The sequence below is a fragment of the Asterias amurensis genome, chromosome 5 (assembly GCF_032118995.1).
Source record: "Asterias amurensis chromosome 5, ASM3211899v1".
In the NCBI taxonomy this organism is placed as follows: domain Eukaryota; kingdom Metazoa; phylum Echinodermata; class Asteroidea; order Forcipulatida; family Asteriidae; genus Asterias; species Asterias amurensis.
The window spans coordinates 17,340,197-17,367,580 of NC_092652.1; the positions used below are offsets into that span (position 1 = coordinate 17,340,197).

Sequence of the window (27,384 nt, forward strand, 5' to 3'; positions counted from 1 at the left end):
TACTCAAATCAAGACTGAGATTTCGTGATTTCATTATTGGTTTGTCATAGCTATACGTTTGTTGCTAGATTGTTTTGTTACCAAATTAGGAGAATTTGCTCGAAGCGTAATTTTTTTTTATAGGAAATACAAAATTTCTGACGAAATCCCTGACAAAACTTCTGTGTCAGGCAAACACTTTTTTGCATTAAATATTTTGATGAAGTTGTTGCTGTTGTATAACAAGTCGTGTGCAAATGTACATGTAACTTAAAAATTCTTGAATGATACAGTTAATATCTAAGACATCTATTTTTACACCCGGTATAATTACTTTAAGTAATTATTTTATTTTAAAACTCTTGTATACCTTTTTTACCTCCAGTCCAGTGAAACCAAAGCGTCCAAAGAGGCAACTGTCCTCACCAGAGCTGAACGCATAAGGAACATGCAGCGGATATTCAGCAGTGGTTCATCCCTTTCTAGGCTGAGGTCCAAATTCTCAGAGGGACTCTCATCTCAACTTCACATGACTCTAGGCTCCCACTCTGGAGAATTCTCCGCCAGGAGGCTGAATGCTGGACTCTTGCCTGTCAAGCAGCCAGCTCCTCAAGTGGCTTCCCAAGGGGTGGAAGATAAAGGGCAACAACTAGACACAACCTCTGAGGGAAGCCCTACAACCTCTGGCCAGGGGCAGGAGTCTCACAATCCAGTATCTAGTGCATCTTCGAGCACTGTGCTCGCCACTAGTCCAGATCATGAAGAAGTCAATAAGAAAGCAGATTCAGATGAGACATTTAAGGTAGCTACTCCTCCGCCTGAGGTTCCTCAGGAGGCAATGCAGCAAAAAGTGTCAGCACCATCTCAACATGTCAGTGAGACTTACCAGCCAAACCATCAACAGCCTCATCAGTCCCATCAACAAGCTCATCAACATCAAAGTTATCGTGTTCCAAGTCAGCTGTCCTTCTATCCACCCCAGAGACGCACGGCTCTACTCCCAACACCTCCGCCACCCTTGATGAGGCCCCAACATTTTCAACGACCTGCAGCCGGTTCATTTGGTGAACAAATTCTTTTCGGAGCTTACCAGAATCAGCAACGGAACCAGTACTTCCATGGAAGGCCTACTGGATTTCCTCCAATATATCCACAAACAAATCCTCAACCTTATCTACGCCAGATGCCAGGTAAGCCTCCTAATCGGCAAGGAACAGCAAGTACAGAACCTCGAATGCCTCAGGATATTACTAGTAATCCTCAGATAGGCAAAAGTAATCCTAAAGAAGTGGCAGGTAATCCTAAAGAAGTGGCAGGTAATCCTAAAGAAGTGGCAGGTAATCCTAAAGAAGTGGCAGGTAATCCTAAAGAAGTGGCAGGTAATCCTGAAGAAGTGGCAGGTAGTCCTAAAGAAGTGCAACAAATGCCAAGTAATCCACAAGTATTTTCAAGTTGTCCTCAGATGCAATTGTATCCTTCTCCAGAGAAGCCTTTGCCTGTCATTCCTCGGCATGACGTGGTCATGGAAGAGAGTGTCGAGTCTGTACCCATTATGCCTGAATCAGCAGATAGACCAAAAATTAGCGAGTCAAGCAATCCAGGAGTTCATAACCTTGAATATAGCACTGAGCCAGAAGAGTTTGAAGCTCTACTCAACCAAGAAATTAATGACAATACTGATGCTGATCAACAGCAGGAGGCTGGTATCACATCAAGCAGAAGCAGACATCTATCGTGCGGGTCGGCCGGGCCACGTTCAACCACAAGCCACGGCAATTTGGTGTTTGGTACATCTGGCGTTCCTGGCCCTGCTCCTGATCGAAATGCTAGCAGCTCAGACTTCAATTTCTGTGGCCAGAACATCACGGCAGCTCAGAGAATCAGTATGGAGTGGAAGGCCAAGAACACACTTGCTAACCCAAGAGATGTTGAAATTCAAAGTAAAGGTTTGTCGACTTCCCAACCGCTTACCGCACCACAGTCCTCTGTTGATACCAAACAGCTTCCCTCAGTTGAGCCCGATATAAGGTCACACCATGCAACTAGTACCTTCTTCCAACAGAAGACAACCGATGTGAACACCAGAAGCTTCAACTTCACAAGTGACAGATCCAACAAAGCCAACTTGCCACCGAGATTTCAGGCGCAGATGGAGTCACAAAAGAAGCAGGTTCAGAAGCCCCGTTTGGGGGTTGGTATCGACCACATTGCACCTCTTATGTCAGTGTTGCCAGGGATGGCCAAGTCTGCCGGGGCGGAGCCAGGGTTGAAGAAGAGGAAGAGTCGGGATGCTTCAACAACGGAGGAGGACAAGACAAGAGAGAAGAAGGTGGCAGCTGAGGAAGATGACAAGACCACCAAGGAAGAAGCAAAGAAAGCAGAAGCTGATGAATGGCAAACACAGGTATGGAAAATGAATTGCTTGATTTTGTTGCTCTCCATCTTTGATTCATATCAGGACTCCGTTTGATATTGCTGCACAAAAAGTGGCAGGTCTCTGTCCACGAACAAGCTTTCGTATTGGGCCGATACGTGTGAAGTGAAGCCAGAGGCGTCACGTCTGGGATTCCAACCCACACTCCTATGACTGGGCCAATAGAGCTTAAAGCCATTGGACCCTATCGGTACAGAAATAAGAAAAAAAAGTTCACAGATTTACAAATAACTTACAGGGTTTACAGAAGGTAGTGGTGAAAGACTTCTCTTGAAATATTATTCCATGAAATGCTTTACCTTTTGAGAAAACAGTAAAACAATATCAATTCTCGATAGCCAGAATTACGGATTTATTTTAAACACATGTCATGACACGGCAAAACGCGCGGATGCAAGGGTGCGTTTTCCCGTTATTTTCTCCCAACTCCGATAACCGATTGAGCCTAAATTTTGACAGGTTTGTTATTTGATATAGAAGTTGTGATACACAAAGTGTGGGCCTTGGACAATACTGTTTACCGAAAGGGTCCAATGGCTTTAAGTTTGATGCGCTTGAATGTTCAGCCACGATATGCTTACATGTCATCTAATTTGCTGGTCTCTTGCAACATTTTAATGTATGTTTTGACTTTTGTCAACTGTTTCTTCTTCAGATGAGTAAACGTAAGAAGCGAGCCATGGCCCAACAGGCAGAGCAGAAGCAGCAACAGTCTCCAGCAGGGAAGGCAATGGGTGGCTCGCTGGATAAGCTGGTTGGAGTGTTGTCAAAGCAGTTTGCTAATGTCAAAATGTAAGTCTTATCTGGTAAATCAAATTAAACTTAATGCTTAAGAAAAGAATAATTTACGTGGCATGTCATTTTTAAGGATTTTGATTTCAAGATTTTCTCAAAATCTCCTTGAGCCTTAAAATGTTCTTGAAATAAGTAAAACAACCGCCAAAGAAAGAAAGTCATTGCCCACATTGTGTCCACATCTGAAGTTTTGTAAAGCCCGAGTCTGTATACCTCCTAAATTATTGTAATATCTTGGAGGTTCCAGGTTTCTCAGGCTAGCAAACCATTTTGGCGCAGGCAGAGGGGAATACAAGACAGTGACAACAAAAATTAGGTTTCAGTGATAAATGCCTTTTGATTGATGAACCTTAGCAAGTTAAACAAAAAACACTTGTTGATCATCCTTTTGATATTTTGATTTAAACATTTTTTTTTCTTGATGAACAACTTTTCTTGATTTGTAGGAAGGAGCTTCTTGATGTGATCAGGCAGGTGCGTATGGATCACAACGGCAGTCTGAGCGGTATCCCGCTCAACACTATCCTAGCTGAGTCTAAACTATACCTAAAGACCAAGAGGGACCAATGCCAACCCCACCAGACTAAACCACAGACCTACACCAAGCAGGATGGTCATACTGAAGGGAAGGAACTACCGACTCTACAAGCTATCAAGCAGGCTGGGCCCTTACAGGTAGGTACTCAGTTTCACTTACTTACTTACTTATCTAGGGGTTGCGTCGTCCAACGCATGAGGCAGTCAACGCTCTCCAGGCAGATCGGTCAGCAGTCAGTGACCTGACGTCGCTCTAGCCTTTATTGACCCCATGAGACCCCGCTGGATCGTCTGGTGCCAGTTCCACCCCAGGAATAGAGTCAAGCCAACTTTTATTTTGGATTGGTCGACTCTAAATGTAAAAAAAATAAATAATAAATCTGTCAACACTTCGTTCTAAGCAGAAAGTTGCAAATCCCAAACACCATGTTTTATTTTGAATCTGATGGACACACTGCTAACTTCATCAGCTGGTTATTGATGGTCCTAAGTGTTACTTAGAAAAGGGCCCCAATGCGCGATGCTTTGCAGGGACTAGGTTGATCTCTACCCAAAATAAATCACAACTCGCTACGCTTCTACGAGTTTCAGTGTCTATTTTGTGTTTATTATGCACAAAAATAATAATCAATTGACATGGAACTATGTGCGAGTCAATATAAAACAAATATTGAATGCGTTTCGTTTGTGCATTATCGCAGAATATAATCACTCGGTGAAATTTGGCTTTCCGTTTTCGCTTCTAGGAATTCAACATTCTAGATTTCACCACATGACTGTATTCTTTAACAATGCACTTATTGCATCCAATGTTTGTATAATATTCGTTAATTTTTGTTTTTACCCATACACCGATGTGTGTTAGCACTGTATACTCGGTACTTTCCCCGAGTCCTGTGAACAAATATCACAGGCATGTTACTCGGGTGAGATTCGAACCCTTGCAACTCTACAGCAGTGTCTTACCAACTAGACTACCGAGATTCCTCGGTAGCTAGAGGCAGTTCCAATCCTATGTTTTGGCAGCGGGTACCGCAATGATATATATTGTGCAACGATATATATTTAACATCTATTATATATCATTCGTTGTTGATTACTTTAGAGAATACTAATCATTGATATTATTGTTGATATTGCAGGAAGCTGCGGACATCTGTGTGATATGTCAGGATGATATGAGTTCCAAGGGAGGTGATGTCCGAATGCTGGACTGTGGACATCTATTCCATGATGAGGTAAGTCACTTAACCACTCCTGTGCCCAAATTCATAGAGCTGCTAAGCACAAACAAGTTTCCAATTAATGCATATTGCTAGTTACTGGTATTCAGCAATTGTTTGCTTATCCTGAAAATCACGTGAAAATTTGGTTGGTAATCCTGAAAAAATTTCATGCTAAGCAAATGTTTGTGCTTATAGCAGCTCTATGAAATTGGGCCCTGGTTATCTATGTACATCCGTGTATATCTCTTTTGAGTTGAAAAAACGGTGGTGGATCAACCTGTGAGTTGTCTGAAGTGATATGAGTCTAGGAAGTAATTGAGGCGATATACGATGGTTGCTTTCCTAGCTCCTGACCAAGGTCTTTATTCTTTCATACCACTTTATAAGAAGAATGATAACACAGTTGGGCACAATATACATGGGCAGAATAAAGTAGTCCCATATCACAACATTGTCAACCACCCATTTCTTTTCATAACCAACACCACTCAAAAGAGATTTACACAAGGTGCTTCCGCAAACCTCAACTAATTGTTCTCCCACCATGTACAGTTTCAAATCCTAGTTATCTTCATCTGTTTGTCATATTGGCTATCGGCTGGAGCCTTATGGGCCAGTCACACTGCAGCGATAACGAAAATGCATTCTATTGGTTGAAGTGCTCCACACAATACGCGCATGCTTGTTCAACCAATTGAGGGCGTGCCTTGTTAACGTGATCGTTATCGTTTTTCGTTATCGCTGCAGTGTGACTGGACCTTTAGGCCTGGTGCTGTGTCTCTGAAAAGGCAAGGACACTATCTAGGACTAGGACTACAATATGAGGCATTATCTCCTTGGTAAAGGGCACCTACATTATATAAGGCAATAACCATGGGCAAAGGAGGCAATAGTTGCCTCCATAGTAGGCCTGGGCAAATAATTCAAATATCCGGTTAATGGCGAATAGGTTTTCCTATCCGTAACCGCGAATGCCTTTTTTTTCTTAACAGGATATCCGCAATGGGCGCGAATACCTATTTATAAACCGGATAGTCCTGTAATTACAACCAAGTAATCGGATATTCTCTAATATCCGAATATCCGCAGACGTCGGGCGACAGCTGAGATAGGAATGTTTTGTCTGAATCCTTAAGAAACTTCTATTGAGACAGCATAAAACAGCATAAATTGAGTATTTAACTATGCTCACCTTCGTGAAGAGTTTAAACAATGACATTTCTGACGTAATTGTTCAAAGATTACGAAAGTTTTCCTTCACATAGAGTCAATCACGATCAAAAGAATTAACAAATCGCCATCTTTAAACTAGATCCAGGTATTTTTATGAATGAACCGAGTGACACTGTCTAAAACTAATATCAATCTGCCAATAAGATCTCATCCACAAACGAACAGCGTCCTATAGCGGCAAAAAATAAATAAATATATATATATGTATATATATTTTTTTTAATAGCGCCCTCTATCGGTGAAAAAAACTATTCGAATATCCGGTTAATTTCGAATAGTTGGCCAGCGGTAACCGAATACCAAAAATTCACTATTCGCCCAGCACTACTCCATAGCCTTCGTGAAGTATCAGGTCTAACCAATATAAGCCATATAAATATGGCCGATAAACTCTGCCAATGCAAAGTCTTAAAAGTGCACTAGTTTTTTCAAATTATTGGGTCTTAAAACTGACATTTTTTAGCACTAACTATTGTCTTTGATAACTGGTTTATTTGATTTCATGCGTCATGATCGAGTTTGTGTTGTATGAACGGAGCATCCTTCTTCAGGTAAGATAAGTTGGTAACTTATAACTGATTGCAGTGGTAGCATGCTGAATGTTTTTGTGGCTATGTTTTCTTGCAGAATCGTTCTTGATTTATTTTAACTGCACTTTTATTTTGTTATATATTATGTCAAGTACATTGCTTTGCGCGTTTTTGTTTTGTTGCCATACACTTGCATGGCTCCCTGTTTTCAAAGCCAAGAAGACCAACTGATAAATACTTTTGTTAATGAATGATTGTGTAGCTTTAAATTTACTTGTGGTAACCTGTATGCGACGTGCCCTTTGGGAACTCTAGATTCTGGTCTTCAGTTCCTTTTTCTTGTGAATGACATCACCAAAAAATCCTGCATCGCTCTGGAAAGTGAAAACCGTTTGATATGATGCTCTTGTATCCTACAGATAAAACCAGACTTACTGAACACAACGTTTTCCAACTCAATCTGCTGCTGATAAGTTCTTTATATTTGTGGCTCCCCAATTATGGAACAGTCTCCCGACACATCTGAGCTAAGCAACATCACAAGAAAGGCCTAAAATCTCACCTTTTCACCCAATGATCTTTCGTGTTCATTTTTTCCCCTTTCCTTAATTTTTTTATTTAATTTTTTTCTTGAGTCATGTGCTTCATCTACCGCTGTGATGCCTTTTGTATGTATGGGTGATTCTTTTTAGTGAATCTAGCGATGATTGAATAATACTTCCACCTTCCTCTACTTAAAGGATTCGGGTACCTTTTCATAATGTCCACAGATTTACATTAAACTTACAGGGTTTGAAGATAATGATGGTGGAAAGCTTCCCTTCAAATATTACTAACTAAGGTTGTGTAGTTTTTGAGAAATGAGTAAAGCCAGTCACAAAATAGTTTTGGTCTCATGAGACCAAAATAATTTTAGCATGTAAAATCCCCTTTACCAGTTTTGATATTATACCAAAACCATAGCATAACTGGTTAATAAGTTTTTACATGCTATTTTTAAAACTGAGACGAAAACTATTACTTTTACTCATTTCTAAAAAACTACAGCACCTCAGTAAGTAAAATTTCAAGGGAAGCTTTCTACTATCATAATCTTCAAACTGTGTAAGTTTAGTGTAAATCTGTGGACATTGTGTTTTTTGTTAGGAAAAAGTACATACGTACCCTATAAAAAAAAATAAAAAAAAACTCCCTTTCACCCCCAGCACAGACTTATTATTCAATCTTCAGGCTTAGATTTCCAGGCCCAGAGGGCAAGACCAAAGGCACTTGCAAATTGTGTATTCTAGTTGGGGATTATTCTTCTTGCGTGGACATATTTGCTCAGGATTGTTGGCGATGTCTCTTAGAAGCAACCACCTTTAGAAATGAAATATTCACATGTTTTATTGTATCTTCATGTACATCTACATTTATACAGGATTAAAACAATCAAACAGTAAAAAAAAAAAAGGTTAACTTTTGTTGTCCTCAACGATATAAGAGATGTTAAATTTGCACCGGGGATAAAGATTACATCGGTTTATGGGTAAAAACCAAATATTCATATTTTTGTTTCCTATTTATTGTATTCTTAGTGTATCAGCAAGTGGTATGTCACTCGAGAGAGAACTTGCCCTGTCTGTCGTTGCCACACCCTCTTTGTAGAAGACTTCCCTCGTCTCCAATGATGTGGAAACTCCTTTTGGAACTCCTTCAAGTGATGAGTAAGTGATACGACCTCACTTTCTCTTTTAAAATAACCAAACTCTTCTTAAAGCTTGATGTATTAACACTAGTTCAGGGCTCAAATTTTAGACAGGACCACAGGCCAGCGGCCAGTAGTGTTGATGCCAGTAAGCTCAAGTCGAGCAGTATTTTGCTTTTCAATTGAATCTGTGTAATATTTATTTTGAACAAAAATGTCAACTTTGAGTCTGATCAAACAACTTATATAGCTGAATTGGAGAAGTGTTTTTAACATATGGGTTATATTGTGTGAAATCAGTTTCTGTGTTTGCCTTAATGTTAAAATGTAAAACTTCCGATGATCATCTCAGTTTACCTCCGATTGTTTTTGCACCAACTTAGTATTTGTTGTCCTAAATCGACGGAAACCGACAGGTTTTCAATTAGGGTGCAATTTGTGTTTCCATTTGCCAACATTTAAACATTTAAATCAGGGAGTTTTGTCCACTGTATATTATAAATTAACTATGTGCTATCACAGGGTATGTTTTAGTTTTGTTTAGCTTTGTGCCAAAGAAAGAAATTGCCTTGGTTTGTTTACAACCATCAAAGCTGCAGTTAAAATCAATAAATTTATATTTTTGTTTATCTCTATATTTTGATGACTAGACCATCTTGCCATTTTGTCAGGTTTCCTGTAAAAACAGTTCAAAAAGTACTGATAAATCTAAGGGCCATGTCACACGAGGCAATTTAGGGGCAACCAGGCAATCTCCAAGAAGAATAGGCATTCCTGTTTGAATGTTAACATTTTCTTTTGTGGATCGTAAGACAAAAGTTGCCTCGTGTGACAGGGCCCTAAAGGGCACCTGACCATTTACCCTTCAGCCTTGTTTCGGCTGTGTACAGATGTAAATAGAAAATAAATCAGACATGTAACCCAACCTCAAATATCGTTTTCCTCCAACTTATGTTTATGAACACATTCCAGAAACCTACCCCTGTTTTCTTCATTTGGGAGTATACAGGTAGCATTAACAGTCTCTATTTATTTTTTATTTATTTATAGAAATCAATATTATTTATAATGGTATACAAATAGTTAAAATTTTCACCACTTGTTTGATTTTTGTTAGTTTTGAGGGGCCCTTATTTGCCAGGGACATCACAACAACAAAAAACAGCGCCCCACATTTGCTATGCACAGAAAAATCTTGCTCCGAAGAAACCGGTTACCAGCCAAACTTCCATAAAGGTGACATTGTTTCCACTGGTGCCCCAATTGATTTTTGCTTATTGAAGAAATTTGCTAAGCAGCAATTTTCTGCTTTATAAGTGCTTTATCCAACTGGTCCCTGATGATGTTTCTTTATCAGTTGTAAATAGTGTCAAACATTTTGTGACTATAGTTTGTGTAGTACTAGTGATCATATAGTGTCGTGTAAATAAGTAACAAATTTATGTTGTAGTGTCAGATGTTAATTTTAGTTTTGTTAAGAAACAGTTTCATTTGTGAGTAACGAGAGTACATGCTGCACACGAGTAACACTTATTTCAATGTTGTACATGTAATTCATTACCAAAAAGCATATAATGTTGAAGTTACCTAAGTAACACAGTTGCATGAGATAAGAGACATACTCTTTTGACACATTGCACCAAACACCACATGCGGGCTTAATGCTTTGCAATGCTCACCATTTGGGTAGTCAAAATGCACGCAAAAATCATGGTAAACACTCCATTGCCTTAATTGCACAGTGCACCGTTTCACACAGGGCCATTGACTCCCCAAATAGTGCAACCAATATTGTTGTGTTGATGACAACAGGGCCCAATGTCATGGCTCTGCTTACCACAAAATTCTGCGATTACGATCACCATTCTCCGTAAGCATTGTAGTGTGCAAGAGCCATATTTCTGTGCTAGCTTTGTAAGCGAAGAATGCCTACATATAGTATGGCGGATCACAAGAAAACATTCTCTGCTAACCCTTGAAATACACTACGAGTAAGTGCGAATTCCCTGCTTCTCGCTTACGGAAAGTATAGCCATGATAATGAGCCCTGTTGAATATGGGTAAATATCCAGGACTTAGTTTAAATAGAATCTTTTATAAACTTGGATTATATGTTGTTGGTTTAAAATGATTAGCATGTAATATGGGCCATCTTAATAAACATCCCATTCACACAAAAAGAACAGGGTGTCTGCTGTTGATTTCACAAAACTCTTCCTAACTTAAGACTAATCTTAGGACTTAGGACGAGTCCCAACACTGCACTGTAGCATACAGACCTTAAGATTAATCCTAAGTTAGGAAGAGTTACTTGTCCTAACTCGAGATAAGACGAGTTCCAACTCTTAGTGAAATCAACGGCTGGTGTCTGGATTAGGTGATAGGTTTGCAATGTAACGGCCCGATACTTCATTCTTGTAGGTGCAGGGCAGTTTTTACCGAGTGAAGGGCACCTCTACATGAGGGAAACGCAAGTTAGTATTGGATCATTTCAAAGGGCACCAAGGCATTTGCCTGCATAATAATAAATCAGAAATGGTCCCAACGCTATTATTTTACTGTTTATTTATATAAGACTTTTTTTCATGACTGCTCTTTCCTTTGTGACATAGTATAATAGACGTTTATTTTTGTATACAGAGTTTTGCTATTTAGAAATTAACATGTTTGTTACATTTTAAGTATTCATTGTGTTTTTTTTTATTACTATTAAGTGTTAAAAATAAACTTGTATTCAACAGTCATAAATATTTGTAAGATTATTTCTTTTCATACAATTTAAAAAGTCAACTTGATTTGTAAGGTAAGTTATCATGGTTGATTTAGATAACATCACACAGTACCGATTGTTTTTATTTCAGGGGCAAAAGATCAAAATCACTAAAAAAACCCTTGCCTTTCTATCAAGCTTTGCACCCCAAACTAAAGCGTAAAAGATAAACTGGTCCAAATAATTATCACTAAATAAATTCAATTAACTTACACAATATAATATTTGGTTTAACATTTAAAAAAATTTGAATGCTACATTTGTTTGTTAAATGATGAATTTTTAATATTTTGGACTGTTCATTTTGTTTGCTGTAAATTTCTGACCACTGGTTGCCCAAGGTGTTTCCACACCATATTAACCCTCATACTCTTGGTACCATTTTCCAGTGAAGTCACCAAACATTCAAAGCCATTCATTTTCCACAGTTGACTCTCATTTAGCATGGTATAACAAGGTCACTGGGACTGGCATATTGACTTCTTTATAAACTGAAACATTGTCATAGGACAGCGAAACAAAGTAGGAAATGAGATTCAGAACTTCAGAATTTATTATCGATGCTGATTCTCTGTTATTACAGTATTAAAGTAGAATTCCAGAAATAATTAGTTGTCTTCTTTGGTAGTACATCAAGCATTTGACCCGTCAGGTTCAGGTTCAGCCTCTTCTGGTTTAGAAGGCTCAGCAGATTTCATGTCCTCGGCAGACGCATACGTCATGTTTGCAAAGCCTGTTATATTAGTATCGTGATCTTTGGGGGACTTGTTGCGCGACATTATGAAGAATATGCCAATCATGATGAGCATTATAAAGACAGTTGCACCGAGTACGATACCAACAATAGTACTAGTTGGAGTACCTGCAAAAGGAAATAGCCAGATTGAAAAGTGTGAGCAGTTGTATGTACACCCAGGTTTAGTCGAGGGGTAGTTGAAAATACGGGTATTAAACGTGATGTTTGAAGCTTTGTGTGATTTGAAGGATAAGAATAAACTATTAACTGCTCGCTTCAGGACAAAAAGCTTTTCTCCTGAAGATGAGCAGAGTATAATGTTGGAAATGTCAAGACCAAACTTGCTTTTTTTCAGAGCCAACACTCTCTCCTAAGAAAGAAACTATCATTTTATAGCTTAAACTGAATATAGGTACTAGTTTTAGTCACAGTTTGTCCTGCGTTGTTTCAAGTGCTGTAACTGGGTACTGCATTCCTGACAGTTGTGCAGAGATACAAGGGTTTCTCCATTTTTCTACAAAGCGGTGAGCAAGCGTGACATTGTCAGTTCTAAGGGTCTATTGCCAACTATATACATGTATATATATAGAACCTTTTCTTGGTTACGAGAGAGTATATGTATACTATTGACCCATTTCACCTGACGTCATCATCAGAAAAATCTTGAATGCGCCATACTGGTGGGCAATTTCACTGTGCGTTTTCATATATAACTCTATGCATAGAGTATGCTGTGCGTTATGCAGTGAAGTGCGCATTTTAGGTGACGCTGCGTTAATACACGTAAACCTAACTTGCCTACCAACATGGTGAGCGTGGCACCAGTCGCCGCGTGTGATGCGTGTGCAAGGGGTCATTACCAGTCAATGTTTTTTTTACCAACGTTTGATGCTGTACAGAACTTGGTTCATTACATGTAGTACTTTTGCCTAGTTAGTTACCAAACATCTTGAATCAAAGAGAGTATGAATGCCAGCAGTCCATGGTTCACCCAACATTTATTATGCTGTTATTCAACTTGTTGGCGCTACACTTACCTCCTTGCTTTTGTGGACTCTTCGTCCCAAAGCTGAAAGATGGCTCTTTAGTTGCTGGAGCTGAAAATGATTAAAATTAATAGATATCTGAGATGCGTTTGAAGCTGTTATTAAAGAGTAAAATTTACAGCTCTCATATTAGTGCTTTATCACACCTGAAGGGTATCTCAGAGCGCTCACTATTTTGTTTACAGGTATTCAGAGCTATATTGGGATTACATGTATAAGACCCATTTTTGCATCAGTTGGTAACATTTACATGTAACCTTATAACAGTTAACATGAGAAGGTGCTGTGGCGCTAACTAAATGCAGCTAACTAACCTTCTCTTGAGAATAAATGTACTGAGTTCTTATGTTTGCATTACACAACACTTGGAACCTACGGCTGTACGTCCCATCCTAAAAAGACGAAGCAAAGTCAAGTGTCTTGTCAAGACCAAGACTCAAACCCACAGCTTGAATCCGGTGTGCTTTATCGCTCGGCCAAAACACGCCAACAAATTTGGAGTCATCTTAATATTATTTGTCCTTACTTTACATACAACTTGAAATTGAGAAGTCTACACTTACGTAGTTTTGCCATCTCACAGATGTATGATCTGAGTTGAGTACATTTATTGTCGTTCCATTTGCCTGTGTCCGTGTACATCTCAACACAGTTCTCATGTTCTCCCTCCCACGTCATTGAGGGCTCACCATCGTTCCAATATACAAAGTTGACTGGGTCAGAGTTCAACCACTCGAACTGACCTGTCCAAGAGTAGAATCAAAGTATCGGTAATAAGCGTTGAAGGCTTTATATGTAACTGAATGGTCACTGCGCTGTGGTTGATCCACAGAACACCTTAAAGGGAAGGTACACCTTTGGTAGTTGTCAAAGACCAGTCTTCTCACTTGGTGTATCCAAACATAAGCATAAAATAACAAGCCTGTGAAAATTCAGGCTTAATTGATCATCGAAGTTGCGAGAAAATGAAGAAGGAAAAAACACCCTTGTTGGACGAATTTCCGTGCTTTCAGATAGGAATAAAAGACTTCTAGCTAGAAGTCTTTTATTATTTTAGTGAGAAATAACCTCTTTCTCAAAAACTACATTACTTCAGAGGGAGTCGTTTCCCACAAGGTTTTATCCTATCAACAGCTCTCCAATGCTCGTTACCAAGTCAGTTTTTCAGTTAATATTTGTTTTGAGTAATTACCAAACATGTCCCTTTCCTTTAAGGCAACTGCATTAAGCTGTTGTATTAATAACAAGGGCCTGTCTCAAACCTCGGCTTGGGTTCGACTATTGGCTCCAGGCTCTGTCTGCTGATGTTCGAACCACGGCATGCAAAGTACACACTGCTCATAAAATGCATAGGCTAAAGGCTGAGCTGTGTTTCTACTGAGATGCAGCGCTTGGAGCCCAAGCCAGAGACCAAGCCCAAGCCGAGGTTTGAGAAAGCTCTTGTTACAACACCTTATAAGGCAGTTTGCCTTAAAGGAACACGTTGCCTTGGATTGGTCGAGTTGCTCTTTGAAAAGCGTTTGTAACTATTAATTATAAATGCATATGGTGTAGAAAGATAATTTAAAAGTAGAATACAATGATCCACACAAATTTGCCTGGAATTTGCGTGGTTTTCCTTTAACTTTGCGAACTAACACGAACGGCCATTTATGGGAGTTAAAAATTGTACTCCCATAAATGGCCGACCGTGTTAGTTGACAAGGTAAAATGAAGACCACGCATTTTCGAGTGATACTTGTGTGGATCATTGGGTGCGTTCGTTTAGCTTCCCTGGGTTGACCCGGTGTGTTTTTTGTTTTTTTCCCAGGACGAATGTGGGTAATTATCTGCACACGTTCGTCCTGGAAAAAAAACACGCCACACACCGGGGTCGACCCAGGGAAGCTAAAGGAACGCACCCAATATATTCTACTTTTAAAATATCTTTCTAATCATATGCATTTTATAACAAATGGTTACAAACGCTTTTCAAAGACCAACTCGACCGATCCAAGGCAACGTGTTCCTTTAAGGTGTTCTGATGATCAACCACATTACTAAATGTCAATACCAGGATTTGAACCTAAACCCCAATGACCAGAACTTGCCAGAAAAAGCTTGGCCATGATCAACCCTTGTAGCAGACATGCCTGTAGTTACCGGTGTTTTCATCACTACAATAAACCTTGGTTGCATCTTTGCTTAGGCACGCATTTACAAGCCCACTATTTAACATGCGACTTGTCTCCCAAACTGGCCTAACATGAACAGAGAGTAGCTGCATGCGATGACAATGCAAGAGGTGTATCGGGTAAGTTTCCATTATTTTCTCATGTCAGGCCGTGTGCTTGTTTTCACGATTAACATGGTTAAAGGCAGTGGACACTATTGGTAATTGTCAAATACTAGTCTTCCCACTTGGTGTATCTCAACATATGTATAAAATAACAAACCTGTGACAATTTGAGCTCAATTGGTCTTCGAAGTTCTGAGATAATAATGAAAGAAAAAACACTCCTGGCACACGAAGTTGTGTGCGTTTAGATGGTTGATTTCAAGACCTCAAATTCTAAATCTAAGGTCTCGAAATCAACTTTGTGGAGAATTACTTCTTTCTCGAAAACTACGTCACTTCAGAGGAAGCCATTTCTCGCAATGTTTTATACCATCAACCTCTCCCCATTACTCGTCACCAAGTAAGGTTTTATGCTAATAATTATTTTGAGTAATTACCGATAGTGTCCACTGCCTTTAATACACAGTAAAATTCATAGTCCTGCTTATCGTGCATTTTGCCCTTATGGATAGTTCAAAACACGAAAATCGACTGCTGGTAGGCAAGTAGCACCATGACATTTGGCCCTGTTGGTCGGTGTCTCTTGATTGACTTTTGCCCCTACAAATTCTGCAAACTCTACAGTGAGTTTGCAAGGACTTGCAATTACAAGGTTGTGGGTTCAAATCCCCCAAGCTAACCGTCCACTTCTCAATGACTAGAATAAGTATTGTCGTCTAGTTACTGAATCGCAATTTATTGATTTGTGCAATTCCTTATTGTATAGTGTTCAACCACTGTATGTTTGAGAGAGATTGGCTAATGCCAGTCTGGTGTTTATATTCCCTTGTGGGAGTTTGCGTAGTTCCCTTCACTGGGAAGATCATCTAAACAGAGAAACAAACATCTTCATATCCAAAAATCAACAGCACATAAAAAGTTGTGATAGATTTTTGTAATTGTGATGGCTAAAAAATTTAGAAAGGTTTGCAGTAACACCATGTAATGACTATCTCTAATGAGTTGGAGTGGTTCTGAAAAGAACCGTTGATTTCAACTCGACGTTTCGATCAGTATGCTCTGATCGTCTTTCTTTTTTTTCTTTTTTTCTTTCTTTTTTTCTCCAGAAGATGATAAGAGCATACTGATCGAAACGTCGAGTTAAAACCAATGGTTCTTTTCAGAACCACCCCAACTCATTAGAGATAGTCATAACATGGTGTTACCGCAAACCTTTCTATATTGTATTTCCAACATGCAAAGTTTCAAATCCTGCTAATAAATTTGTTCCCACTTCCCACCATGGATAGGTTTCACTTGAGAGACCCCAGTACCTTCATCAGCACGATGCAATCCGAGCCACGCCGAATCCGTATGAAGACCACGCATCGTCTTCCGCAGGAACTCATTCTCCATCTTGCTAGCTACGGAGACTAGATTATCAGCGCCCATCTTCATGCACTTCAGCTGTGCCTCAAACTGCGTCACTCTGTCTTCGCTGGCTGGCTGGAAGTAGTAGCAAGAGCTGCCGTACGACTCCCAGGTGTCTGGACAAGTACCGGGTAAGTCTGGGTGATAGGTTGGCACTGGGTCTGTTGGAGGGCGACATAAAAGACATGATGTTAACCTACGGCAATGGACACTTAATTACTCAAAACAATTGTTAGCATAAAAACTTACTTGGTAACTAGCAACGGAGAGCTGTTTATAGTATCACTATTGTGAGAAACATCTCCCTCTGAAGTAACTTAGTTTTTGAGAAAGAGATTATTTCTCCTGACGATGACTAGAGCAAGCTAGTCGAAACGTTGAGACCAATTCAGAACTGACTCCGCGGCAGTACAGTTAATTAAGATCCTATTACCTAAAGTAGTAGTCCAGTCTAATCTCTATACCATCCGCCCTGGTAATAGTTAAAAAGCAGGACAGTTCTTTTCAGAACTGAGAAGTCTCCCGAACCTCCGATTATCTACTCCGCTGCAGTAGAATAAAGCAAGACAGTTCTCTAAGAACAAACTCTACCTGGCAAGTAGATACACACATGATGTAACCGCAAACCAAACACAAAGGTTATTTCTCTCTCAAATGTCGAATAGTAAAATACTGAAGCCTTTTATTATGCATCTGAAAGCACACAAAGTAATGCAACAAGAGTTCATTCTTCTCTTGCCGCTTCGATGACCAATTGAGCCAAAAATTTCACAAATGTTATTTTATGCATATATTGGGATACACCAAGTGAGAATACTAGTCTTTGACAATTACCAAATGTGTTCAGGTCTTTAACATACAGATAGGAACACCTTGAACACCCAGTGGGGTGGATACGTGGGCATTACAAGTCTTATTATTATTATTATTATATACAATCTAGGGGATGGAGTTATTAAAGAAGAGAAAAGACACTTCCACTCACTCAACGAATACTTGCATAGACTTCTGTACTTGCTGCTGCATGTAGTATCGTTCCATCTACCATTGAAGCCCATGACTACACAGCCCTCATTGACACCTCTGCTTGGTTCGCTGGTGTCCCATCTGGTGTAGAACATCGGCCATCCATCCAGCCATCTGTACTCCCCTGGAACCTGGATTTAAAAAGTACAGCGAGGGTGTAATCTATGCACTACAATGCAAGTAATCTGGACATGCACACACACACTGAGAGTATGGCTCATAAAAAGGGTGAGGGTAAGTATACAGTCTTATGTATTGCACTTAACGTGGCTTCTTATATTGCGCTCATATCCATCACTCAGTGACGCTCAAGACGCTTCAACATTCACTATTTTCCTGTTAGGTATTGTGGAGCTATGTTTTTGAAGTATGAGACCAATTGATCCTTTACTTACATTGTGTAGCACCATGAAATGGTTTATGAAGGTGCTGTGTGGCGATATGCTGCCAATCAAACCAGAAACACTGGGCGAACCTGGTTTCTTTACGACAAGTGGCCTTTGTATCCTGGACTGGTCCACTGTATTTTATCTGCACTGGTCTTACAGGCTCAATAATCTCAGCGGATAAATTTTTGAGTGTGCTGGGTGTGGTTTAGGGTAATCTTACTCAAACTTAGCGTGTCGTGGCCTAGAGAGCACCAGACTTAAGCTCTGATCAGCAGAGTGTTGGATCAAGTCCCGGTCGTGACACCTGTGTCCTCAAACAAGACACTTGACACTGATGCTTCGTCCTTCGGATGAGGCAAACAGCCAATGGTCCCGTGTGTTGTGTAACGCATGTAAAAGAACCCAGTGCACTTATCAAAAAGAGAGAGGGGGTTGCCCCCGTGTGATTGGCAGCATGTTGTGCCACAGCACCTTGTAAACCATTACAGGGTGCTATGTTAAAGGCAGTGGACACTGTTGGTAATTACTCAAAATAATTATTAGCATAAAACCTTTCTTCGAGTAATGGGGAGAGGTTGATGGTATAAAACATTGTGAGAAACGGCTCCCTCTGAAGTGCCATAGTTTTGGGGAAAGAAGTCTTTTTCCACGAATTTGATTTCGAGACCTCGGATTGAGAACTTGAGGTCTCGAAATCAACCATCTAAACGCACACAACTTCGTGTGACAAGGGTGTTTTTTTATTTCATTATTATCTCGCAACTTCAATGACTGATTGAGCTCAAATTTTTACAGGTTAGTTATTTAATGCATATGTTGAGATACACCAACTGTGAAGGCTAGTCTTTGACAATTACCAATAGTGTCCACTGCCTTTAAACAAGTGGGTCTCATAATTCAAAAACGTAGTCACATACCCTGCAGGAAAATACTGAATGTTGAGCACTATGCATCAATGTGGGACGGATATGAGGCCTATATAAGAAGCCACTATTATAATTATTAAACATTCATAAATACTTTAGACAGTTTATCCATTCTGATTGGTCAAGAGGATTGGTCATCACGTGGGGGTGTTTGAACGGATGATATAACACCAGTAAAAGTGTTAAAACATGGGCGTGACACGCGCGCTTGCACCTGCGCTTATAAGACAGTTTCTTCATTCCTATGGGTTGAGAGCAACGGCTGGAACAGTTGTTCCACATCACGTGATACGCGCACAGCAATCTCCTTATAAGGAGTTAATTACCCGAGGGCGCTACCATTTCATAGCTGGAGGGGTGTTGTGTTGAAAGAAATCATTGAACAATTATTTATTTTTGCATTTGTTTTACTTTTTGACCAAAAAGTGTTGGATGTTTTTGGACTGAAAAGGTATTTATGAATGGGAATCAAAGTGTGTTGAATGGGTTTTCAACTAGTGGTCTAAACCCGCCGAGGCCTGGTTCTTGATAATTTACAACGACTTCGTCTCGGTAAAATTATCAAGAACCAAGCCTCGGCAGGTTTAAACAACTAGTTGAAAACCTCTTCACCACACATTGATTCCCTTATTGAAACTTAGTTTAGGTCACTTGTCAAACTCATAGTGAGTGACTTATACATGAGTCAGTAAACTCACCTCCTCATCCACCATGCCAATCCACAGCGGTTCTTCTCTGTCAATCAAACCGTCTCCTGGATCAACTGCTGTTGCCACCATGAGTGAATTAGCATACGCTGCCTCGTACGGGTCGTTCAGACTCGCTAACGTTACTTTACTACCGAGATTCCGACAGGCTGTGGTAGCATCGCTGAAGTCTTTGGGGACGTAGATTATTTTGAAGCAGCTGCCCGTCTTAGGCCAGTATGCGTAGCCTGTCTCGCACGGGTTGATTACTGAGGGTGGGGGGTTTATGTTTAGATCTGGAGGGGGAAAACATAATAATCTGAAACTGAAATTTCGTTCTTCTCTCCATACGGTTTTTGGCTAGTTCAGTGATTTTTTATAAGGTTGCTTTTCTGAGAGTCGTTTGCTTCAAAACCAGATTATAATTCAATGTCAACAGTACTTGGTTCTTACGTAGCGCACGGAGGTCACAAAAACAGTCTCACTCAACATGGTATAGCTTTGTGGAATAGTCTAAAATGGGTTTGAGGCAAACTCGAACAGTTAGAACTTTTGTACATGTTTCGACTTTGCAGAGTCATACTCAAAGGCTAAATGACATCACAACCCAAAAAAAAACGTTGCCAACTATTTTGTTGCGTTTATATCATATGTCGGTCCTTTTGGTTGGTAAGCAGTTTGCAACATCTATTAACTCCACTGGGAGCATACAACCTCAAGCTGCTCAATATCGCTGGTACCCATTTATACTCCTTGGTAAAGAGAGGCAATTTATGGTTCTTGCTCAAGGATACAAGTGTCATGGACTAGGCCACGAGAACTTGAAACTGAAGCACGAGACGGCTTGGCGATTGTATGCCAATTGCCAAATATCAGTTTGTAAATCTTGGCTCAAGGTAAATATTTTACCGATCTGAAATACAGACTTCCCAAACAAGTGAAAACTTGTTTCTTTGATTTGAATTGCTTATTTGTGCAGGGGTGGATTTCACAAAGGTAGTTCTAACTTAGGACTAGTCCTAGGCAATGCTAAGAGATAGGACCAGTCCTAAGTTAGGATGAGTTACTGATCCTAACTTAGGACCAGTCCTATCTCTTAGCATTGCTTAGGACTAGTCCTAAGTTAGGACTAACTTTGTGAAATCCACCCCTGGTTCCCATTTATTCAACTGGCTTAAGAGAAGCAATTTATGGTTCTTGCTCAAGGACACACTTGTCTTTGTTGAATTTGATCCCGCACTCCGATGACAAGGCCATCAGAACTTCAGTTTGATGCGTGAGACTGGTCGGCCATTACACACCAAATATCAGCTTGTAAATCATGGCTCAGGGTAGTTATTTGAAATACAGATCTACAGAGTAATAATAATAATAATAAAATAGAGCACTTGGTATAGCGCCGGTATCCGCCTAAAGAAGGCGCTCATGGTGCTTGAGGAGAGAAAGACAAATTAGGACTGAGGATTGTGTGAGTATGCTTGTTTGAACAGGTGGAGATGATTTCACAGTGGGGGGAAGTTGCTTCCACACCCGGGCTGATGCTACAGAGAAAGACCTGTTACCCCAGCGAAGCATCATGAGCTCATTAGAACGCAGTCCGGTGTGTGCTGAGGTGTATGGGTGGATGAGGTTGATGAGGTATTCTGGAGCATTGTTGTGAAGGATTTTGAAAATGAATAGGATATTGTACTGAATCCTGTGTGATATTGGCAGCCAGTGGAGATCGTGTAATACAGGAGTAATGTGGGAATATTTACTGGTGAGAGAAACTAGTCTGGCAGCGATGTTTTGTAGACGCTGCAGACTTTTCAGTTGGTTTCTCTTGATGTCATGAAGCAGTGAATTGCCCATGTCGATTTTGGAAATTATGAAAGCGTGAACAAGTATTTCAGTGGTGTTTGTCAAGATATTTCCGAGTGTGTCCAATGTTACGGATTGACATGCAGACTGATCTACAAATTGTTGTCACACGGAGTTCCATGAATAGTGATGAATCAAAGATAATGCGAAGATTACGGACTTGAGTAGATGATATTTTGGATGATAGATAGGAATTGATGGAATATGAACTTTAGATGATTGCTGTTTTGAAACTATGATGGTCAATTCTGTCTTCTGATTTGATTTTTTTAGCCAGTTTTGTGCCATCCAGGAGCGTACTTCTCTAATGCATACTTCCATTTGGTGGACTGCTACATTTTTCTGATGTTGTTGAGGGTTTACTGACAGATAAAGTTGGATATCATCTGCATAGTAATGATAAGATATGCCATGCTGGTTAATGATGCTGCTAAGTGGGGTTGTGTACATCGAGAACAGTAACAGTCCAAGGACTGATCCCTGTGGTAGCCGGAAATTAAGTGATACAGTAGGAGAAGTTGACTCATTAATGCGGACATACTGTGATCGGTCTTTAAGATAAGATTTGAACCAGGCTAGTGCAACTCCATCTATCCCAATGCGAGATTTGAGGCGGTGAAATAATGTGGCATGGTCAACAGTATTAAACGCTGCTGATAAATAAAGCAGCACAAGTAATGATATCATGCGGTTGTCCATAGCTTGCAACAGGTCGTTTTGGATTGTGAGTGTGGCAGACTCAACGCTGTGGTTGGCGCGGAAAGCAGATTGATGCTGGTCATGAAGATGGTTCTCAATTAGGAGAGATGAAAGTTGCACCAAGACCACTCTCTCCAGGGTGTTACTAAGAAGTGAAAGGTTAGAGACTGGTCTATAATTCTTCATTTCGTCTTTGTTAAGATTGAACTTCTTTAACAAAGGTCAAATTCTAGCAACTTTCATGACATCTCGGACAACACCATGCAGTAAAACTGGCATTACGATGTCAGTAAAAACTGTGATAAGTAAGGTAGAATAGAGATGATGGAATGGGGTCAAGTTCCCCTGATTTAGAAGTGATAACTGCCGTGTTTGATTTGAATTGAGTTTCAGCAATGAGTGAGTTTTCAGTTGAGTTGATGAAATTCTGAATGCCTGTATGATTTTCAGTACCTGGTTTACTTTGGCAGATGTATCCGTTTAGAGTGCCACAACCCACGTCATTCCAACGTCCTGCATTATTCCAGTCATATAACATCTCGACACAATCCTCCTGAATCCAGACAATAGTGTTTAGTATTAAAAATAACCTTAAACAAAAATCCTGCCTGTTGATCAATCTGCAAGCAGTCTACTGCTTCAAGGGAAGGTACACGTTTGGTAATTACTCAAACCAAATATGAACTTAAAAACTGACTTGGTAACTAGCATTGGAGAGCTGTTGATAGGATAAAACCTTGTGAGAAACTGCTCCCTCTGAAGTAGCAAAGATAAAGGTAATTTCCTACTAAAGTAATCAAAGACTTCTAGCTAGAAGTCTTTGATTCCTATCTGAAGCACACAAAATCATCCAACAAGGCAAGGTGTAAACCTTGCTGTAATTCCTTTTTACACTCTTCTTATTTGACTAAAATAACAGGGCTAGGCCTTGCTGCTCATTCCTATTAATGTTCGATGTTACTTTGGCAACAAAACAAGGGGTTAGCCTTGCATCTCACTGCTTTTGATGTCTCATGTCATTTTGGCCAAAACTACAAGGGGTAAGCCTTGCTGCTCATTCCTTTTGATGTTACATGTCTTTTTAACTAAATCAACAAGGGGTGAGCCTTGCTGCTCATTCCTTTTCATGTTTCATGTCATTTTAATTAAAACAACAAAGGGTGAGCCTTGCTGCTCATTCCTTTTGATGTTTCATGACATTTTAACCAAATCAACAAGGGGTAAGCCTTGCTTCACATTCCTTTTCATGTTTCATGTCATTTTAACCAAATCAACAAGGGGTAAGCCTTGCTGCACATTCCTTTTGATGTTTCATGTCATCTTAACCAAATCAACAAGGGGTAAGCCTTGCTGCTCATTCCTTTTGATGTTAAGTGTCATTTTAGCCAAATCAACAAGGGGTAAGCCTTGCTGCACATTCCTTTTGATGTTTCATGTCATCTTAACCAAATCAACAAGTGGTAAGCCTTGCTGCACATTCCTTTTGATTTTTCATGTCATTTTAACCAAATCAACAAGGGGTAAGCCTTGCTGCTCATTCCTTTTGATGTTACGTGTCATTTTAGCCAAATCAACAAGGGGCAAGCCTTGCTCAAATCTTTTGATGTTTCATGTCATTTAAACCAAAACAACAAGGGGTAAGCCTTGATGCTCATTCCTGTTTATGTTTCATGTCATTTTAACCAAATCAACAAGGGGTAAGCCTTGCTGCTCATTCCTTTTGATGTTTCATGTCATTTTAGCCAAAACAACAAGGGGTAAGCCTTGCTGCACATTCCTTTTGATGTTTCATGTCATTATAACCAAAACTACAAGGGGTAAGCCGTGCTACACATCCTTTTGATGTCCCATGTCATTTTAACCAAAATAACAAAGGGCAAGCCTTGCTGCACATTCCTTTTGATGTTTCATGTCATTTTAACCAAATCAACAAGGGGTAAGCCTTGCTGCTCATTCCTTTTGATGTTTCATGTCATTTAAACCAAATCAACAAGGGGTAAGCCTTGCTTTAAACTGCTTTTGATGTCTCATGTCATTTTAGCCAAATCAACAAGGGGTAAGCCTTGCTGCACATTCCTTATGATGTTTCATGTCATTTTAACCAAACCAACAAGGGGTAAGCCTTGCTGCACATTCCTTTTGATGTTTCATGGCATTTTAACCAAATCAACAAGGGGTAAGCCTTGCTGCACACTCATTTTAATGTATCATGCAATTTTAACCAAATCAACAAGGGGTGAGCCTTGCTGCTCATTACTTTTGATGTTTCATGTCATTTTAATTAAAACAACAAGGGGTGAGCCTTGCTGCACATTCCTTTTGATGTTTCATGTATTTTAACCAAATCAACGAAGGGTAAGACTTGCTGCTCATTCCTTTTGATGTTTCATGTCATTTTAACCAAATCAACAAGGGGTAAGCCTTGCTGCTCATTCCTTTTGATGTTTCTTGTCATTTTAACCAAATCAACAAGGGGTAAGCCTTGCTGCTCATTCCGTTTGATGTTTCGTGTCACTTTGGCTAAAAAAAACAAGGGGCAAGCCTTGCTGCTCATTCCGTTTGATGTTTCATGTCATTTTAGCCAAAACAACAAGGGGTAAGCCTTGCTGCACATCCTTTTGATGTCCCATGTCATTTTAACCAAAACAACAAGGGGCAAGCCTTGCTGCACATTCCTTTTGATGTTTCATGTCATTTTAACCAAATCAACAAGGGGTAAGCCTTGCTGCTCATTCCTTTTGATGTTTCATGTCATTTTAATTAAAACAACAAAGGGTTAGCCTTGCTGCTCATTCCTTTTGATGTTTCATGTCATTTTAACCAAATCAACAAGGGGTAAGCCTTGCTGCTCATTCCTTTTGATGTTTCATGTCATTTTAACCAAATCAACAAGGGGTAAGCCTTGCTGCACATTCCTTTTGATGTTTCATGTATTTTAACCAAATCAATGAAGGGTAAGACTTGCTGCTCATTCCTTTTGATGTTACATGTCATTTTAACCAAATCAACAAAGGGTAAGCCTTGCTGCTCATTCCTTTTGATGTTTCATGTCATTTTAATTAAAACAACAAGGGGTAAGCCTTGTTGCTCATTCCTTTTGATGTTTCATGTCATTTTAATTAAAACAACAAGGGGTAAGCCTTGCTGCTCATTCCTTTTGATGTTTCATGTCATTTTAATTAAAACAACAAGGCTTAAGCCTTGCTACACATCCTTTTGGCGTCCCATGTCATTTTAATTAAAACAACAAGGGGTAAGCCTTGCTGCACATTCCTTATGATGTTTCATGTCATTTTAACCAAACCAACAAGGGGTAAGCCTTGCTGCGCATTCCTTTTGATGTTTCATGTCATTTTAACCAAATCAACAAAGGGTAAGCCTTGCTGCACATTCCTTTTGATGTTTCATGTCCTTTAAACCAAATCAACAAGGGTAAGCCTTGCTGCTCATTTCTTTTGATGTTTCACGTCATTTTTACCAAATCAACAAGGGGTTAGCCTTGCTGCTCATTCCTTTTGACGTTTCATGTCATTTAAGCCAAATCAACAAGGGGTAAGCCTTGCTTTAAACTGCTTTTGATGTCTCATGTCATTTTAGCCAAAACAAAAGGGGTTAGCCTTGCTGCTCATTCCTTTTGATGTTTCATGTCATTTTAACCAAATCAACAAGGGGTAAGCCTTGCTGCTCATTCCTTTTGATGTTTCATGTCATTTTAACCAAATCAACAAGGGGTAAGCCTTGCTGCACATTCCTTTTGATGTTTCATGTATTTTAACCAAATCAATGAAGGGTAAGACTTGCTGCTCATTCCTTTTGATGTTACATGTCATTTTAACCAAATCAACAAAGGGTAAGCCTTGCTGCTCATTCCTTTTGATGTTTCATGTCATTTTAATTAAAACAACAAGGGGTAAGCCTTGTTGCTCATTCCTTTTGATGTTTCATGTCATTTTAATTAAAACAACAAGGGGTAAGCCTTGCTGCTCATTCCTTTTGATGTTTCATGTCATTTTCATTAAAACAACAAGGCTTAAGCCTTGCTACACATCCTTTTGACGTCCCATGTCATTTTAATTAAAACAACAAGGGGTAAGCCTTGCTGCACATTCCTTATGATGTTTCATGTCATTTTAACCAAACCAACAAGGGGTAAGCCTTGCTGCGCATTCCTTTTGATGTTTCATGTCATTTTAACCAAATCAACAAAGGGTAAGCCTTGCTGCACATTCCTTTTGATGTTTCATGTCCTTTAAACCAAATCAACAAGGGTAAGCCTTGCTGCTCATTTCTTTTGATGTTTCACGTCATTTTTACCAAATCAACAAGGGGTTAGCCTTGCTGCTCATTCCTTTTGATGTTTCATGTCATTTAAGCCAAATCAACAAGGGGTAAGCCTTGCTTCAAACTGCTTTTGATGTCTCATGTCATTTTAGCCAAAACAAAAGGGGTTAGCCTTGCTGCTCATTCCTTTTGATGTTTCATGTCATTTTAACCAAATCAACAAGGGGTAAGCCTTGCTGCTCATTCCTTTTGATGTTTCATGTCATTTTAACCAAATCAACAAGGGGTAAGCCTTGCTGCACATTCCTTTTGATGTTTCATGTATTTTAACCAAATCAATGAAGGGTAAGACTTGCTGCTCATTCCTTTTGATGTTACATGTCATTTTAACCAAATCAACAAAGGGTAAGCCTTGTTGCTCATTCCTTTTGATGTTTCATGTCATTTTAATTAAAACAACAAGGGGTAAGCCTTGCTGCTCATTCCTTTTGATGTTTCATGTCATTTTAATTAAAACAACAAGGCTTAAGCCTTGCTACACATCCTTTTGACGTCCCATGTCATTTTAATTAAAACAACAAGGGGTAAGCCTTGCTGCACATTCCTTATGATGTTTCATGTCATTTTAACCAAACCAACAAGGGGTAAGCCTTGCTGCGCATTCCTTTTGATGTTTCATGTCATTTTAACCAAATCAACAAAGGGTAAGCCTTGCTGCACATTCCTTTTGATGTTTCATGTCCTTTAAACCAAATCAACAAGGGGTAAGCCTTGTTGCTCATTCCTTTTGATGTTTCATGTCATTTTAATTAAAACAACAAGGGGTAAGCCTTGCTGCTCATTCCTTTTGATGTTT

General features: G+C 39.6%; 2 protein-coding genes across 2 annotated transcripts in view; one reads left to right on the forward strand and one right to left on the reverse strand.

Moving 5' to 3' along the window:
• The window catches only part of LOC139937287 (uncharacterized), a 36,074-nt gene extending 25,119 nt beyond the window's left edge, over nt 1-10,955 (forward strand). The window contains exons 17-21 of the mRNA XM_071932390.1: nt 365-2,383; nt 3,069-3,205; nt 3,655-3,883; nt 4,888-4,983; nt 8,312-10,955. Of these exons, the coding sequence (XP_071788491.1) occupies nt 365-2,383; nt 3,069-3,205; nt 3,655-3,883; nt 4,888-4,983; nt 8,312-8,404 (2,574 nt within the window). The 3' untranslated portion in view covers nt 8,405-10,955. The remainder of the gene's footprint in view (nt 1-364; nt 2,384-3,068; nt 3,206-3,654; nt 3,884-4,887; nt 4,984-8,311) is intronic.
• Nucleotides 10,956-11,096: 141 nt separating this feature from the next.
• Nucleotides 11,097-27,384, reverse strand: part of LOC139937867 (C-type mannose receptor 2-like) — a 75,966-nt gene continuing 59,678 nt past the window's right edge. Inside the window, exons 41-47 of the mRNA XM_071933230.1 lie at nt 22,701-22,800; nt 19,701-19,984; nt 17,647-17,818; nt 16,565-16,822; nt 13,537-13,716; nt 12,965-13,024; nt 11,097-12,053 (exon numbers count right to left, since the gene is read on the reverse strand). Coding sequence (XP_071789331.1) covers nt 11,824-12,053; nt 12,965-13,024; nt 13,537-13,716; nt 16,565-16,822; nt 17,647-17,818; nt 19,701-19,984; nt 22,701-22,800 — 1,284 coding nt within the window. The 3' untranslated portion in view covers nt 11,097-11,823. The remainder of the gene's footprint in view (nt 12,054-12,964; nt 13,025-13,536; nt 13,717-16,564; nt 16,823-17,646; nt 17,819-19,700; nt 19,985-22,700; nt 22,801-27,384) is intronic.